Source organism: Wallemia mellicola (genome assembly GCF_000263375.1).
Source record: "Wallemia mellicola CBS 633.66 unplaced genomic scaffold WALSEscaffold_17, whole genome shotgun sequence".
In the NCBI taxonomy this organism is placed as follows: domain Eukaryota; kingdom Fungi; phylum Basidiomycota; class Wallemiomycetes; order Wallemiales; family Wallemiaceae; genus Wallemia; species Wallemia mellicola.
The window spans coordinates 63256-78103 of record NW_006531974.1 but is presented as its reverse complement, the minus strand read 5'-3'; the positions used below and the strand labels follow the sequence as shown (position 1 = coordinate 78103).

Sequence of the window (14848 nt, the reverse complement as noted above, 5' to 3'; positions counted from 1 at the left end):
TAATTACGTCACAGACATGTCTAGGCTTTCTATCACATTGAAACCACATATTTATAGAAAGACGTTCACAACAAGGATTTTAACGGAAAATAATGTTGCCCTTGATATCCATTTACAAAGTCATTCAGATCGAGTCGTACCTCAATCGCAGGATACGTCCAATGATGCTTTTTCACACATAATTTCTTAGATTTGAGACTGTTTCATTAGTGGCATGAGTATAAATGCTTAGGAAGAACTACCAGTATTGGTATTGATTGCTTTGAGCGCATCGCAGTGTCAGCTCAAAAGTATCTAAATAGGAGGGCATTTGTTTCTGATATACCACATTAATCATTGTCATTAGTCTGCGAGATATCTAACTTTTTGAAATCATATGACAGAGACGTTGGAACATGAGACTACACGTTTAAAAATCGTATAGGTCTAATACCTAAACAATCTATTTTGGTATAATATAATTTTGTCTTACTTACAGCGACTAAATTGGCCTTAAAAGTAGACGGTTTTTTTGGTTTCCAGCATATAACAGCTATATATTTATAACACAATGTACATTCTGTTAAAACTGCCATTAGTATATGAAGAATACTCCAAATATTGTATAATCTTTCAAGGTCTTGTTGTAATAACCTACTTTGTTCGAAAGTGAGTCTTCCAACTTCATACTTCCTAGACGCTTCAATCGTTGCCAATTCTTATTATCATTGGGATACGGCCATTCAGAAAAATATAAACCAGTCTACACAAAATATCAGAAATATAATTGTTCTACATCTGCGAAGTGGATCAAAATTTTCTTCTGTTATTTTGCAAACAGAAACTAAAAAGATTATGTGTATGTAACTCACTATAATAAACTGAATCAGAAATATATTTTAGGCTTAATTCTATTACGGGTGACACTTCACGTTGCATCTGCTAAAAATCTGTATGACAGAATTGCGATTCTTTACGTTGTTTTGCGGCTATTTTGTTGCATTCAAAGGATTTGAACGGATTAACAGAGATATTCCTATGAAATAGCTAACTAACATATTATAACGTATTGTCAGATATTTGGTATATCAAACAAGATATCACGACAATATTAGCAAATCAATACAGATTAGCTAGTACCACGCCAATAACCATTACACTATTTAAAGCAAATCTGATTATATGAGTTCATTACTCTATTGAAGGCCACCGCTATGCTTCCTTTTACAAGTTAGATAACGTTAGTACTGAAGAAAGTAGTTTGAGAGCAAATGGACTAAGTTGTGACTTCATATTACATCACCTATTTGTGTGTTTTTGTAGAAATACATATATTTAATACAAATGTACAAATTATCATTCTGATTCAACTTCGTTGATTTCTAAGCTATAACATTATCAAACGAGAATGTTATGGGGAAATACGAATCCTTTTTGTCATAATTGCAGTAATTACCGTGATGAAGTTTTGGTATATTCTTTTTTAGCCATTCAATATCATCAAGGTCTTTAGATGCATCAGTTGTGAAACGATCCGCGTCCTCTACAACAAATTCCTCAATTTTCGACAGATTCTGTGGTGCCCTGAGTATAGGAGAGATGTTATGATAGCCAGAAGATATCTTAATTGCTTTAAGCTTCGCAGTTGCCTTTTTTAATAGTATGTGCTTGAGTAGGTCGCGTGCGTCAGGGCAATCGACAGGAATATTGTTGTCAATTTGTAAAACCTCCAGATTTTCGAATTCGTTAGTGAACGCACTTGAAGTGACGTCAGAGATATCATCAACTTGAATTCTTAAATATCGCAGTGGCCGGACGTCTAAGTAAGACAGATAACTACTGGAGTCTCGAAGCCCGTATATCGTAGCAACATCTAATGAAGGTGCTTCTAAATATTTTAAAAGAGTTTCGCTGCCAACTAAGGATAGCTTTTTGAGCTTGTTGAGTACTACGGGAACATGTAAACTGAAGTTCAAATTTTCGAGGTGTAAGGTTTCAAGATCCTTGCATTGTGATATTGTGTATGCCGTCATCTTATCCTTACTTCTTTCTTGTAAATCTATACTAAGATGCTTCAAACCATTACTGATGCCGTCATCCGCATTCACAGACCATGGTAGGACGTTCTTGAGACGCACGCTCTCAAAATGATTATTTTGTATGATGACAGCGTCATTGCGAGTATGAGTTGAATACGCCTCTAATGCCTTGCACGTTGGAGGTGCAAAGAAAGGCCCATTAAAAGATTCTGTGTATTGTACGACAATCTTGTCCAATTTATCATCATCAAGGAGTGTTCGTATAGCTACACCTGGTACTTTCGTCTCACGAAGGATAACTTTGACATTCTTTATCCTATCTTTCGATCTATCCCTTATAGTTTTAACAAAGAGTGCAAAAGAAAGCCTGATATCATGTTCATTTAGATCATGCTCGTACATTTCGACATTCTGCCATATAGACGGTATAGACAGGAGCATATCACGCCAACATCTGCATACCTGCGAAGCTCTACGAGCAGCATTCCAATCACCGTCACCATTTTGATAAGCAAGTTCTATTATGTAATTCCACAACTCTAACGGTAATTTTCGCCATGTTTCCATTTCTTATCGTGCTGGTATGATGGTTGTAGTAAACGACCATCTTCGGAGAAAATGGACAGCTTGATAGCAGGTGGATTAAGTGGTGCTTTTGAAGGATTTGTCACTTATCCTACTGAATTCGTCAAAACTCGCTCTCAGTTCTCGGCTCAGGGCGTGAAGACTTCTCCGATACAAATTATCAAGTCGACGATCAGCGAGCATGGCGTTAAAGGATTATACAGCGGTTGTTCAGCACTCGTTATTGGTAATGCTGTCAAAGCTGGTGTTAGATTCCTCAGTTATGATTCATTTAAGAAAAGCCTGGTTGATAAAGATGTAGGCAGCATCTAAAAATGTGTTAAGGAAGCTAACATCTATAAGGGTAAACTCACAGCCCCTAGATCGCTCCTTGCGGGCCTTGGAGCAGGTACTACAGAGGCTATTTTTGCAGTCACACCATCAGAGACCATCAAGACAAAGCTTATTGATGATGCGAAGTCGAAGACACCAAGATTCAATGGTTTAGTACACGGAACAAGCTTGATATTGAAGGAACAAGGTATCAGAGGTCTCTACAGTGGTCTCGTACCTGTTGTATGTTTATGTCTCATGTTCGAACTATTGCTGACAGCTTACAGATTATGAGACAAGCTGCAAACTCCGCCGTAAGATTTACAACTTACTCATCTCTTAAGCAATTTGTACAGGGTAACTCAAGACCAGGTCAGACACTCCCTGCATCAATTTCATTTGCTATAGGTTCAGTAGCAGGTATTGTTACAGTCTATTCAACAATGCCTTTAGATGTTCTCAAAACGCGTATGCAAGGTCTCAACGCCCGTACAGAATACCGTAACTCAATCCATTGCGCTTATAGAATATTCACAGAAGAGGGTCTGACTAGATTCTGGAAGGGTACAACTCCTCGTTTAGCTAGATTGTCAATGTCAGGTGGAATAGTTTTCGCAAGCTACGAGCAAATTATGGGCGTTTTGAACAAACTTAAAAATTAAAGACAGAAACAGAAAAAAAATGTATGATGCGATAGAACAAGACTTTCATGACTCTTTTTGTGTTCAATGTTTGTTTATATTCACGAAAAACTGGTTAATATTATCCTTTAATTCAGGTATAAGAAAAATGATTTGCGTATGTCATTATACTTTTTGCATCCAAATGTTTGTTATCTATTTTTTTAATAAAATGCGAAAAAACTACCTAGTGAGAATGATGATGAGAAATTTTTTTTTTGTTAAGTATTTAACTTTTTCTTCTTTATTGAGATGTGATCACATTGTTTGATGTTGTTGATTAGTAAAACAAGAAAGTGATTGAGAAAAATGGGCAAAAAATCGTGCTAGAACTTTGCTGGAAAACTTTTTGTAAAATGCGTCATTTGTCGCTTAAACTGATTAAAATAAAAAGTGAGAAATAAAACAAAACCGATTGAATTGATAACTATTAAAATCTAATTCCAAATATTCTTAATATCACGATCACTATTTTGCTGAATTTGATGGGTTTGCAGATTGTTCGATAAAGGTGAAGTTGCGCGCTGATTAATATATTGATGATCTCTGATATTTAATCCACTAACTTCAGATGCAAGGAATCCGTCCAGATTGCCAACTTGATGCTCTTTGTGTTGTGCGTGCGTTTGATAATGCTGTTGCTGTTGTGCGTTATGCTCTCTCGATTTGAAGTAACTCTCTAGAGTGTTTGTAGGCATAGCCTTTAATGGTGGTGAAGGCATTGGGTTGGTTGGATTTGGTGACGTTAAATTTGTGAAGTTTTCATCAATTGAAGCTGTCGTAACTGGTGATTTAAATGATGCTGATGATCCTGGTGTAACTGGTGATTCAGGTTTCATAAATGTCTTGAATAAGCTTCTTTCGCGTTCAATTGTTGAGAAATCTGGATAATTGGCTTTATCAGGTGGCATGTAAAATATAGGATCGGCGCGCCCAGCTGGTCCAGCTGAGGATGGAACAGATGGAGTAGCTGAAGGTGGCAGTCCGCTGTTTCCTACGAAGTTTACCTGACCCAATGGTGATGGCTGTCTTTGGAAGTTTTGTCTGTTGTCTTGAGGTTGAAAGACATCTAAAGTAGGATTGTATAGAGATGGTCCTGGAGATTGAGTAGGACTTCCATTCTGTCCACGCAACCCAGAAGTAGCAGCAGCGAGATGCTTTATAGCATTGTGTACACTAGTGTTGGTTACACCGGCATTGCCCAAATTTTGTAAAGCGGTAGACAGCTGCATGGCTTGGGCAGGTGACAAATTAGCCATTTGACCGAGTGCACCAATGCCTAATCCTAATTGAGCTGCTTGTGCTGCTGCTTGTGCGGCTTTATCAGCTAACAGTAGTCAATATCAATAGTAATTCTATAAGGTTTTGACTCACATTGAGAACGACCCCAAGAGAGACGAATACGACCACCTCCAATCGGGAAACCCTGCATCCTTTCGATTGCACGTTCAGCATCGGCTTTTCTAACAAATTGAACGAATCCACAGCCTTTGCCCGGAGGTATTTTAACATACGTGATAGCTCCAAATGGTGCGAAAAATACCCTCAAAGTGTCCTCACTAATAAGGGAAGATAAACCACCAACAAAAACCGTAGTGTTGTGTGGATCTGAAGATGCGTTTGCGACTGCTGCATTGGCGATATGTGATGCCGTCGAAGATGGTACAGTGGATGGATGGGAGTTGAGATTTGCGAGCCTGCTGAAATGATCAGGTTGTGTCTGTGATTGTAATTCGCGTTGCCTTTGAGTTCGTCTCTCCGCTTCTTCGTCGAGTGCGAGCAAGGATTGCTCGGTATTCAAAGGGTATACATGTGGCGTAGGGTGTAATGGAAAATGTGATTGCTGTTGTTGATGATGGTGCTGATGTGTTTTGATCTGAGACAGATTAGTAAAGTTGATGTGTCAATTAGTAAAACATACTTTTGGTGTCGCGGTTGAAAGTCTTATCGGACGACCGGCAACTGGGATACCCTGCATTTCGTCTAACGCTCTGATCATTTCATCCTCATTTGAGAAACGAACAAAACCGAAACATCTGGATGAGCCGGTGGCGTTGTCTGTCATAATCTTGACATTTGTGCAGGTCGTGAATGGATTAGACAAATTTGGTGGATGTTGGAATGCTCTCATAAGATCGTGCTCGGTCGCGTCGGGAGATAAATCACCGACAAAAACTGAGAATTCATTGACGAGCTTTTCAGGTGAATTTGAAGAGCGCGTATCATGGAGTGGGGACCTCGTAGACGTAAACGGATTGGCTATCAAATGCGGTGCATTTATAGCCCAGTCTGCTTTGAACGGCCTAGACGTTCCAGGCATGGATACCTTGTTGACGGTCGAGAGAACATCCAAAGCGTTTTGCTGGCTAGGGAAGGTAACGAAGGCGTGTCCAAGGTTATTTGTTGATGTCTGCATCGCTCTCACGTACTTCACGGCTGTATTCTCAGGCCATGAAAGCAGTGCGGGCAAAAGCCTGACATAACTCTCACTCATGACTTTGTCGAGCTCTATGAAAATCGTACGATGTACATCAGCTTCATTATCAAATTTCTCGTCTATTGAGCCCAAATTCATCCTTAAATCATCAAGTTGGTCGAATAATGAAAAGAGCCAAATCTCGCTTACGGTAACAATTTGCCAAGTAGCCCGAAATAGCTCAGAGCTTTTTATTGTGCATGCTAGCCTAAGAGCATGCTCTATATAACTCTCAAGCTTATATACACGCTTGACGGACAACTGACCGTCATTTCGTACGTTAGTTACAGAAATATCTTATCATCCATTCAACCACAATATACAATATTTAAATAGCCAAGTATAATAGCAATTCTATTCTATAAATTTTATCCTTTTTTCTTGCTATAAGAGATGAGACATATATTATCCCAAGTGACTAAGCAACCTAGATTAACTAGCAAACGCATGCATAATATAGGTCCATGTACCCAGGGCAGCAGCGTTCGTAGGAAATGCTCTCACAAATACCTGTTTAGTTGTTATATTTAGTCTATTCCGCTTTCTAAGGGGTAGGAACGCACTGTGGTGAACCCCTTGAAAAAGTTTCTAAGTCCGCCTGTCTTATATATCTTTGTTGCTGTATCTATAACGCCCTTGAGCTGTGGTTTGTTCAAATCATCAAACAGCAGCCGGCTTTATTAGTCCGTGAGCTAGTTCAGCCTTGGCAGTGGTGGAACTTTTTAAGTCAACGCAAAAGCACGAGAAATATAAAAAGACAAGACACACCTTACTTCTTTACGTTGTCAAATGGCAAAGCACAAATCCAAAAGAAAGTTGCACCAATCTACAATTGCTCAGCTGTGATTGATCTTCAAAACAGGTACCTACTCCCCCAGAAATGAAGGACGCCGTCCCCACACTTACGTTCACTTCATACTTTTTGAAACCTCTCATGCAGAGCTGTAATCTTAGCATTTCTATTGGATTACGCACGGGCACTCACCTCGAAGCTTGAAAAGAGTACGGCCATATTTGAGCGGAAGAGAAGAGTAGCGGCATATCCTCTATACAAGCCTCTTATTCCATGTTGCTGGTATACCTCTTTTGCTATAGGCCATGGTCCTGAATACTTCCTTTCCGACTTGTTCCGCTCCATTTGGTTTTGAAGGCGGACCTTAACAAGTTCAGCTGGATGAGCGACTACACCACTAATGGATATGTAAGGAAAGTAATATAAAGGTAAGTAAACCCACTTTGTCCATCCTGCACCCATTCCCGCTAATGCTTGACCTAGGCAATGTTAAAGTGAAACATCGATGTAATAGAACACATACCAGCCAAACTGAGCCTGGTCTTGTCAGAAGATCCTGGCATAGGCTCAGTAAAGAACTTTAATTTGTTCTCGAGGATCAGTATTCTATAGTTATGCAGACTGCCCATTAAGAGTGCATCAGAACAACCCCAGCTAATGGCAGGTGCTAGACCGCCCTTGTAGAGCGCCAGTATATTCTCCTTGAGTAATGTCTGGCGCAGGCAGTCTATCGGACCTTTGAAAACACCAGGTGGTGAGCATTGCAAGCGTGTCTGTAGTTTATTAGTAAAATAACGCTAATTTAGTATACTATTTACCTTAATACTACTCCTGTGAGCCAGTTGTTCCTATCAACTCTTATACTCACGTATCAAATGGGTGTCCTGTAGCATGTCAGCCAGGGTACGTAGCGAGGAGAGAAGACATACCGACGACCATTTTTGTCAATCCTGAGCCGATACCGGCGAAGAAGGACCTCAGCTCAGATCCTTGGTCGGATGTGCTGCTCATTCGTCTTGACTGCGAACTTCGAACATGCGTGTACTTCTCTTCAAGGAGGAGACGAGTAACTACAAAGATGCACTTACTGAAGGTGGCTACGATACTCTATTCATACCCGTTTTGCGCTCGATATCTGTCGATATACCCCGCCTAAGAGAGCTTATTCACAAGAGTGCTCATGATTATGATGCCGTACTTGTTACATCACAGAGAGCCGTGCAGGCATGGAAAGAAGCCAGTATAGGTATAGATTCTCCTATAAGGTCGGTATGATATTCATTGGTGATCGAAGTTGATTATGTTCGCAGTTGGAGTAATATACCATTCTATTCTGTCGGCCCGTCAACTAGCAATGCTCTACAGACACTAAAGGATACTATCAACCCCGATTTAGCTCCTAGAGATGTGTTAGGCGGTGAGGAATCAGGAAATGGTAACCAACTGGCGGAGTATATACTCTCACGTGAGGAGAAACCACGCAGGATCCTTTACTTAGTAGGTGATAAGACGGCGTCGGAGTTAAGCAATATCCTACAAGACCATGGAGTTGAGATAACGCGTCTACAGGTCTACGCGACCCAGCAAATAGCCTCTGAGGAAATTGAGACAACTTTAAAACAGAAGGAGTGTACAGATACCGTCTGGTCTGTGATATTCTCCCCTAGCGGTGCAAATGTCATAGTACCTGCTATCAAAAACCTCAAACTAGATACTAAGTTAGCCAGTATCGGTCCAACGACTACTAGACGTCTTCAGGAGATGCATATGAATGTGGATGCTATGCCTGCCAGGCCAGACGCTCGCCAGTTGACTGAGGAGATGCACAAGAGTGATACTGTAGATCGTACCTAGTGCGTAGATTCACTAATGGATGACCACAGATCTTTGCGAATATTTATCGGATTTGTAATTTTAAGTTTACAATGTATTTTACCATGTTACACGTGCTTTACTTTGTTAGGCAGTTCACACATTATGAAGTGTATTAACGCAGAAGAGAAGAATGAGCTGTAGCAGCTAATATAAACATTTTAAAGCTTTAAGTAAATTGTAATAGGTAGCCTGTCTACTTCATTGATAGCGTCATGATTTGTTAATATCTACGAACACATACATCATAGCAGCTGGATTGATTGCTCAACATATAGATGTGGGATTATATTAGACGGTTATATAGCTTTTTACTGGCCAGCAACTTTCAATTCGATCCTTATCCACGAGATATCAGTAATCAGACACTAGGACACTGTTTATTACTTTTAATCAATGATTGCAGGATTGTTAACGCAGAAGATTTGTAACAGGAAATTAACCGTGAAAGATATGAATAAAAGTCTATATATATGCAGATTACTTTGGAACGAAAGGAATTCTGAGTCCGGACATCAAGGCTCTGGTTTTTGCTTCAGCACCATAACCTTTGTAGTTTGTGATAAATTTAATGTCCATACCATGCGAGCGAGGGTAAGAATCGAATGCAGCTTCAATTTGAGGGAAAAGGGACATAGCTGCTGGAGGAAGACCCATTTGGAAGACACCTGAGCTTGCTGAAGGAGATTTTGGATCTGCACTGACTGGTGGGAGGGAAACACCACTAAAGTCTCTCATACGGGGTAAGACGAACTCGGTGAGTGCGTCGACAAAGTCGTACATTTTGTCGCCTGTAAGTTCAACTTTGACGGAGAGAGGCATTCCTTGACGAATTTTCCATTGAGCTACACCTTTGCGTGCTTTGCAAACTGTTACACCTGTGGTGTTAAAATCACCACCGGAGTGTTGAGCTTGGCCTGAGATTGATTGTAATGCCATAATAGCTGACAAAAGAGCGCCTTTGTTTACTATAGATTCTTTTACCATTGTATGTATTATGACTTTCTCTAATTTGATGTTCTTCTTTGCTGATGGTACAGTTGGATTTGGGAGGGGATCTCGGTTACCGCGAGGGCGTGGTTGTTGACGGTGAGCAGTGTAAGGGTCTTGAGCGTCCCAAGACGGCAATGGCTTAGTCTGGGGCTGATCCCTAGCGTTGTAGTTCATATAAAGTAGTGCAGGTGCTAGAGTGTTTTCATAGTGGGATTTCAGCCTTGGTTGGTGTGTAGCGCCGACGTAGAAAGAAGGCTGCTGTCTTAGTATCGCAGCTGTACGACTTAACATTTTTTAGATTGACGACGTTAGAAGCGAAGGGCGCGGCTGCGTCACTTTAATCAGAGATGCCAGTAAGTGAGCTGTAAATAAGTAAATAAAATATTTAATAAATAACAGGCGTATCACAGCGTTTACAACGAAGACACTACAGCTAAGCAAATCGGTAACACTTCGATTCTTCCGTTCAAGTCACAGTATAGAGGTGTAGCCCCATTACCACCAAACAGCGAGGATTACGTCGATATTATCACGGAGTCTATTCTCTTGTTTAGAGCCAACAGCTTGTTCAGAAACTTTGAAATAAAGGGTGGTGCTGATAGGTTGTTGATATACCTCATCTTGTTTATATCAGACTGCATCGCAAAGTTATCAAAAACAGAGCCAAATGTCAACGAAGCATCTAAGCAACTGCACACTCTAGCTGTCGACTCATTCGCCTTGCCTGGTGAAGCCGGTTTCCCATTGAACTCACTCTACGCACCAGCAGGATCACGTATGGATGGAGGTTAGTTTCCTGATCGAATCCCTCTGTTATCGCTCACCCAATCGTTAGATTACCTACGCAGCTATCTCACTCAAGCCAGAGTAGAGACCGTCAACCGTCTTATACCAATCTTCTACTCAGAGTCACAGGACAAGCCATCGAAGTGGTGGATGGCATTTAATAAACGCAAGTTCATGGGAAAATCTCTCACCGTTTGAATAATTTTATCTTGTCTCCATAAATTTTTTCATATATCTCTTGCTTTCATACACCCACCAGCGAAGATGTCTGGGCCTGTAAAATCACTCAAGAGCATCGCGCCGGTTCCTACGGCTACGGATTTCTTAGATAGTTAGTTCTGTCGTCTTATAGCTCGCTATCAGCTAATCCCAGCCAGTTGTCCTATCAAAAACACAAAGGAAGACTCCAACTGTTATTCACAAGAATTTTAAGATCGTGGGTTCATTCTACTATTACTAGCGCGTTACTGACTTAATCCAGTCACGTATTAGATCTTTCTGTTCGTTTTTCGCTTCAGTCTATCTACACCACTAACATGCTATTTAGACATGAGAAAGGTTAAATTCACTCAAGAATGCTTCAACGAGAAATTGGATGCCATTTTATCAGAATTCCCTATCTTGGATGTCAGTTTTTCCTCTTTTCTAATGTCTTCTCTCTGACGAACTGCAGAATTTACACCCATTTTTGTCTTCTCTTATGAACGTTTTATACGACAAAAATCATTACAAGCTCGCTCTCGGTCAATTGAACACTGCTCGCCATTTGATTGATCAAGTTTCCAAGGACTACATTAGACTTATGAAGTTTGGTGACTCTCTTTACAGATGCAAACAACTTAAGAGAGCTGCTATGGGTCGTATGGCTACCGTCATGCGTAGACAGAAGGATCCACTTGCTTATTTAGAACAAGTCAGACAACACATCGCACGTTTACCTTCTATCGATCCTACAACCAGAACTCTTTTGATTTGTGGTTATCCAAACGTCGGTAAATCATCCTTCATCAACAAGATCACAAGAGCTGATGTTGACGTTCAACCATACGCTTTCACCACAAAATCTCTCTTTGTTGGACACATGGACTACAAGTACCTCCGCTGGCAAGTCATAGACACTCCAGGTATTCTCGACCACCCATTGGAGGAAATGAACACTATCGAAATGCAGTCTATCACCGCTATGGCTCACTTGCGTTCCGCTATCTTATACTTTATGGACTTATCTGAACAATGTGGTTACACAGTTGAAGCTCAATGTAAATTATTTAGCTCAATCAAGCCTTTATTCGCCAACAAGCCAGTTTCAATCGTTTTCAACAAGATTGACGTTACTACATTTGACGATTTGACCGAAGAAAAGAAGAAAGCTGTACAGGAAGTACTCGCGGACGGTGATGTCAAGGACATGAAGTTATCTTGTATGTCAGAGGAAGGTATCATGGACGTTCGTAATCAAGTCTGTGAAACTCTTTTAGCACACAGAGTTGACACGAAGATGCGTGGTTCAAAGATTAACTCTGTCGTTAACAGAATTCACGTCGCTCAACCAAAACCAAGAGACGATGTTGAACGTACTGCTCAAATTCCTGATGTTGTTAAGCAACGTAAAGGTTACGACAAGGAGGACCCAGAGAGAAGAAAACTCGAGCGTGATATTGAAGAAGCCAATGGTGGCACTGGTGTATATAGTGTTGATCTTCACAAGTATTACCTTCTTGAGAATGACGATTGGAAGAAGGATACAATGCCAGAATTCCTTAACGGTCACAACGTCGCTGACTTCGTTGATCCTGACATTGAAGAGAAGTTGGAAGCGCTTGAACGTGAAGAGGAGAAACTTGAAGCTGAAGGTTTCTACAATTCTGATGAAGATATCCTTGATAGTGAGGAAGAGGAGACTAGAGCCAACGCTGAAGCTATTCGTGGTCAAAATAACTTGATTAAGTTGAAATCACAGGACCAAACTAGAAAGAAGAAGTCTGCAATCATGCCAAGGACACAACAATCAAGAACATTGTCTGATATGACAGCCGATCTCGCCAGCAAAGGTATTGACGCTTCCAATATTGAAGGCAGAGCTATTGCTTTGGCGAAATCTAAAGGATTGGTTGGTAAACGTAAACACGATGATGTTGAAATGGCCGAGGATGATGAAGGTGCAAGTGATGAAGAAGGAATGGAAGTTGATGAAGATAAGCAATCAAGCAAGAAGTCTAAAGGTGTTGCAGCCGCCGATAAAGCCGCTCACCCACGTGCTCCTAAGAAGAACAGAGCTGTCGGTGGTCTCGGAAGCAAAGCTAATGAAGATCAAGCTAAGAAATACCGTTCTTTGGCTCAAAGAGAACCAGCGAGATTATCAAAGGCTTCTGAATCTGATAGACATATCCAAACTACCAAACCAAAATGGATGTTGTCTGGTAAGAGAAAGATGGGTACGAACTCAAGACGTTAAGCTTAACTTATACACACATTATTTTGATATATATACATACATTTTATTGTATTTTATACTATTTTTATATACTTCGGTGCATTTTAGACTCTTCTTGTTTAGTTGCAGCGATGAATCAGAATGATGATGAAAGTGAGTAAATCGCGTAAATTTGTACACTTTTCTAAAATGTTTCTTTAGAAATACAAGCAGAAGCTGTAAATATTATATCTTTACTCCGCCAATCTTATGTTAAACGCGCTATCTAGGAAGAAGAACTGATGGACGAGGAAGACGACTATTATGATCAAGTAGCCGTCGATAAGAACAATTACGAAAATGATGAAGAACCAGAAGAACCAAGTTCTGTTTTGGGTATAGACGCTGATTACGAAGACTGTCAGGAATTACGTAGATTACCACACGAAGAACGCCTGAAAGCTATTGAAGACATGTGTGAACTATATACCAATATTGATGGCTTCAGCGAACAGTTTAAGTTGGTAGATAAACTGGGTGAAGGTACCTTCTCAGCTGTTTATAAAGCTATCGATTTGAAGCATCACGATTATGATAACAGTACTTGGTTTACTAAAGAGCAGGTTGATTCACGACAGTTGAGGGAGCGCTCGAAAGTTTATGTAGCCTTAAAGAGGATCTATGTTACTTCTTGTCCATGGAGAATACAGAATGAACTTGAAATGCTCTATCAATTGAGGTTAGATGATGGCTTCTCCTATTGTTACTTTATTGACACGTTTCAGAACTTCAAAATATGTTTCTAGTCTGATAACGGCGATTAGACATGAAGATCAAGTCGTGGCTGTAATGCCATATCATCCAAACAATGATTTTAGGGAATTCTACCGACATTGCGATTATATGACAGTTAAGAATTACTTTAGGTCGCTCTTTAGAGCCTTGAAAGACATTCATGAACAGGAGGTTATCCATAGAGATGTCAAACCTGCTAATTTTCTTTTCTCGTTGCAAGATCAGAAAGGAGTACTTTGCGATTTCGGTTTGGCGCAGTACATGTTGACGCAAAACAGCTGGACAGATCATTGTCATCACACTATACCAACAGAGGAATACCCACTTGGACAGAATAAATTGACTAATAAAAGCATACGCACTGAAAAGGATACAAGGGCGATTAATAAAACCTCAGAGGCGATCAAAGAGGCTGAACGACGCATGAATGATCCTAAAAGTAATGTTGGATATAGTACAGATGAGAGAAGACCAGTTGTGAGAGCTAACAGAGCAGGTACAAGAGGTTTCAGAGCTCCCGAGGTGTTACTTAAATGTCAGGACCAGACTACAGGTGAGTATTTTATCAATGTGTTCTATTTTTGATGTTGAACACTCGTGCAGCTATCGATATATGGTCAGCTGGTGTCATCTTGTTATCTTTTCTTAGTAGGAGATTCCCATTTTTTAACTCAAATGACGATAATGAGGCATTGGTTGAGCTGACGACCATTTTTGGCCTTAAGAGAATGAATAGATGTGCGGAATTACACAATAGAAGCATCCTTTCAAATTTACCATCAATACAACATCAAGGCAGGCATTTACATTTACTCATATATCAATTAAACCCTTTCATATTCCCAAGACCGCCTTCTGCATGGCATTATGATATCAAGGAAGAGGAGAACAAGGATATTTTCGACCTCTGTAATGTTGACTTTGACGACGAGATTAAAGAGAGTCTTGAGAAGAGTCTTAAAACACAGTTTACACAAGCTTGGCCAGAGACTGAACTATATAATGCGATCGATCTCCTTAAGAAACTTTTCACATTGGATTGTACCCGAAGGTTAACAGCATCACAGGCATTACTCCACCCTTTCCTTGTTTAATTAAAATTGTTTTAAATTGTTTTACATATTA

At 40.2% G+C, this 14848-nt stretch overlaps 9 protein-coding genes across 9 annotated transcripts; 5 read left to right on the top strand and 4 right to left on the bottom strand.

The window, feature by feature from the left end:
• Positions 1 to 1361: 1361 nt before the first annotated feature.
• WALSEDRAFT_65355 (hypothetical protein) lies at positions 1362 to 2585 on the bottom strand (the record flags this gene model as incomplete). Its single annotated transcript, XM_006959413.1, has 1 exon — positions 1362 to 2585. One exon carries the CDS (start codon positions 2583 to 2585, stop codon positions 1362 to 1364), a length of 1224 nt encoding a protein of 407 aa, XP_006959475.1.
• A 45-nt stretch (positions 2586 to 2630) lies between these two features.
• WALSEDRAFT_60924 (mitochondrial tricarboxylate transporter) lies at positions 2631 to 3622 on the top strand. The gene is made up of 3 exons (XM_006959412.1): positions 2631 to 2900; positions 2946 to 3158; positions 3203 to 3622. The coding sequence occupies exons 1-3, from the start codon at positions 2637 to 2639 to the stop codon at positions 3575 to 3577; spliced, it is 852 nt and encodes a 283-aa protein (XP_006959474.1). The 5' UTR covers positions 2631 to 2636; the 3' UTR covers positions 3578 to 3622.
• WALSEDRAFT_60923 (RNA-binding domain-containing protein) lies at positions 3590 to 6409 on the bottom strand. Its single transcript, XM_006959411.1, has 3 exons — positions 5517 to 6409; positions 4970 to 5471; positions 3590 to 4922 (listed from the first exon to the last, which is right to left on the bottom strand). The coding sequence occupies exons 1-3, from the start codon at positions 6168 to 6170 to the stop codon at positions 4033 to 4035; spliced, it is 2046 nt and encodes a 681-aa protein (XP_006959473.1). The 5' UTR covers positions 6171 to 6409; the 3' UTR covers positions 3590 to 4032.
• Positions 6410 to 6448: 39 nt separating this feature from the next.
• On the bottom strand, positions 6449 to 8074 carry WALSEDRAFT_60922 (mitochondrial carrier). Its single transcript, XM_006959410.1, has 10 exons — positions 7794 to 8074; positions 7733 to 7748; positions 7683 to 7689; positions 7388 to 7637; positions 7307 to 7343; positions 7057 to 7261; positions 6942 to 7013; positions 6845 to 6897; positions 6635 to 6746; positions 6449 to 6581 (listed from the first exon to the last, which is right to left on the bottom strand). The coding sequence occupies exons 1-10, from the start codon at positions 7873 to 7875 to the stop codon at positions 6504 to 6506; spliced, it is 912 nt and encodes a 303-aa protein (XP_006959472.1). The 5' UTR covers positions 7876 to 8074; the 3' UTR covers positions 6449 to 6503.
• On the top strand, positions 6870 to 8789 carry WALSEDRAFT_60921 (tetrapyrrole biosynthesis, uroporphyrinogen III synthase). Its single transcript, XM_006959409.1, has 4 exons — positions 6870 to 7292; positions 7348 to 7618; positions 7671 to 8129; positions 8175 to 8789. Exons 3-4 carry the CDS (start codon positions 7900 to 7902, stop codon positions 8716 to 8718), a joined length of 774 nt encoding a protein of 257 aa, XP_006959471.1. The 5' UTR covers positions 6870 to 7292; positions 7348 to 7618; positions 7671 to 7899; the 3' UTR covers positions 8719 to 8789.
• A 393-nt stretch (positions 8790 to 9182) lies between these two features.
• Positions 9183 to 10020, bottom strand: WALSEDRAFT_39839 (ribosomal protein L5; the record flags this gene model as incomplete). The annotated part of the gene is made up of 1 exon (XM_006959408.1): positions 9183 to 10020. One exon carries the CDS (start codon positions 10018 to 10020, stop codon positions 9217 to 9219), a length of 804 nt encoding a protein of 267 aa, XP_006959470.1. The 3' UTR covers positions 9183 to 9216.
• Positions 9992 to 10763, top strand: WALSEDRAFT_69809 (ARP2/3 complex, 21 kDa p21-Arc subunit). The gene is made up of 3 exons (XM_006959407.1): positions 9992 to 10082; positions 10129 to 10516; positions 10565 to 10763. Exons 1-3 carry the CDS (start codon positions 10077 to 10079, stop codon positions 10711 to 10713), a joined length of 543 nt encoding a protein of 180 aa, XP_006959469.1. The 5' UTR covers positions 9992 to 10076; the 3' UTR covers positions 10714 to 10763.
• Positions 10764 to 10772: 9 nt separating this feature from the next.
• On the top strand, positions 10773 to 13083 carry WALSEDRAFT_60919 (P-loop containing nucleoside triphosphate hydrolase protein). The gene is made up of 5 exons (XM_006959406.1): positions 10773 to 10846; positions 10893 to 10951; positions 10997 to 11015; positions 11063 to 11142; positions 11189 to 13083. Exons 1-5 carry the CDS (start codon positions 10780 to 10782, stop codon positions 12968 to 12970), a joined length of 2007 nt encoding a protein of 668 aa, XP_006959468.1. The 5' UTR covers positions 10773 to 10779; the 3' UTR covers positions 12971 to 13083.
• A 138-nt stretch (positions 13084 to 13221) lies between these two features.
• WALSEDRAFT_39830 (kinase-like protein) lies at positions 13222 to 14817 on the top strand (the record flags this gene model as incomplete). Its single annotated transcript, XM_006959405.1, has 3 exons — positions 13222 to 13667; positions 13714 to 14276; positions 14327 to 14817. The coding sequence occupies exons 1-3, from the start codon at positions 13231 to 13233 to the stop codon at positions 14815 to 14817; spliced, it is 1491 nt and encodes a 496-aa protein (XP_006959467.1). The 5' UTR covers positions 13222 to 13230.
• Between the last annotated feature and the right edge of the window lie 31 nt (positions 14818 to 14848).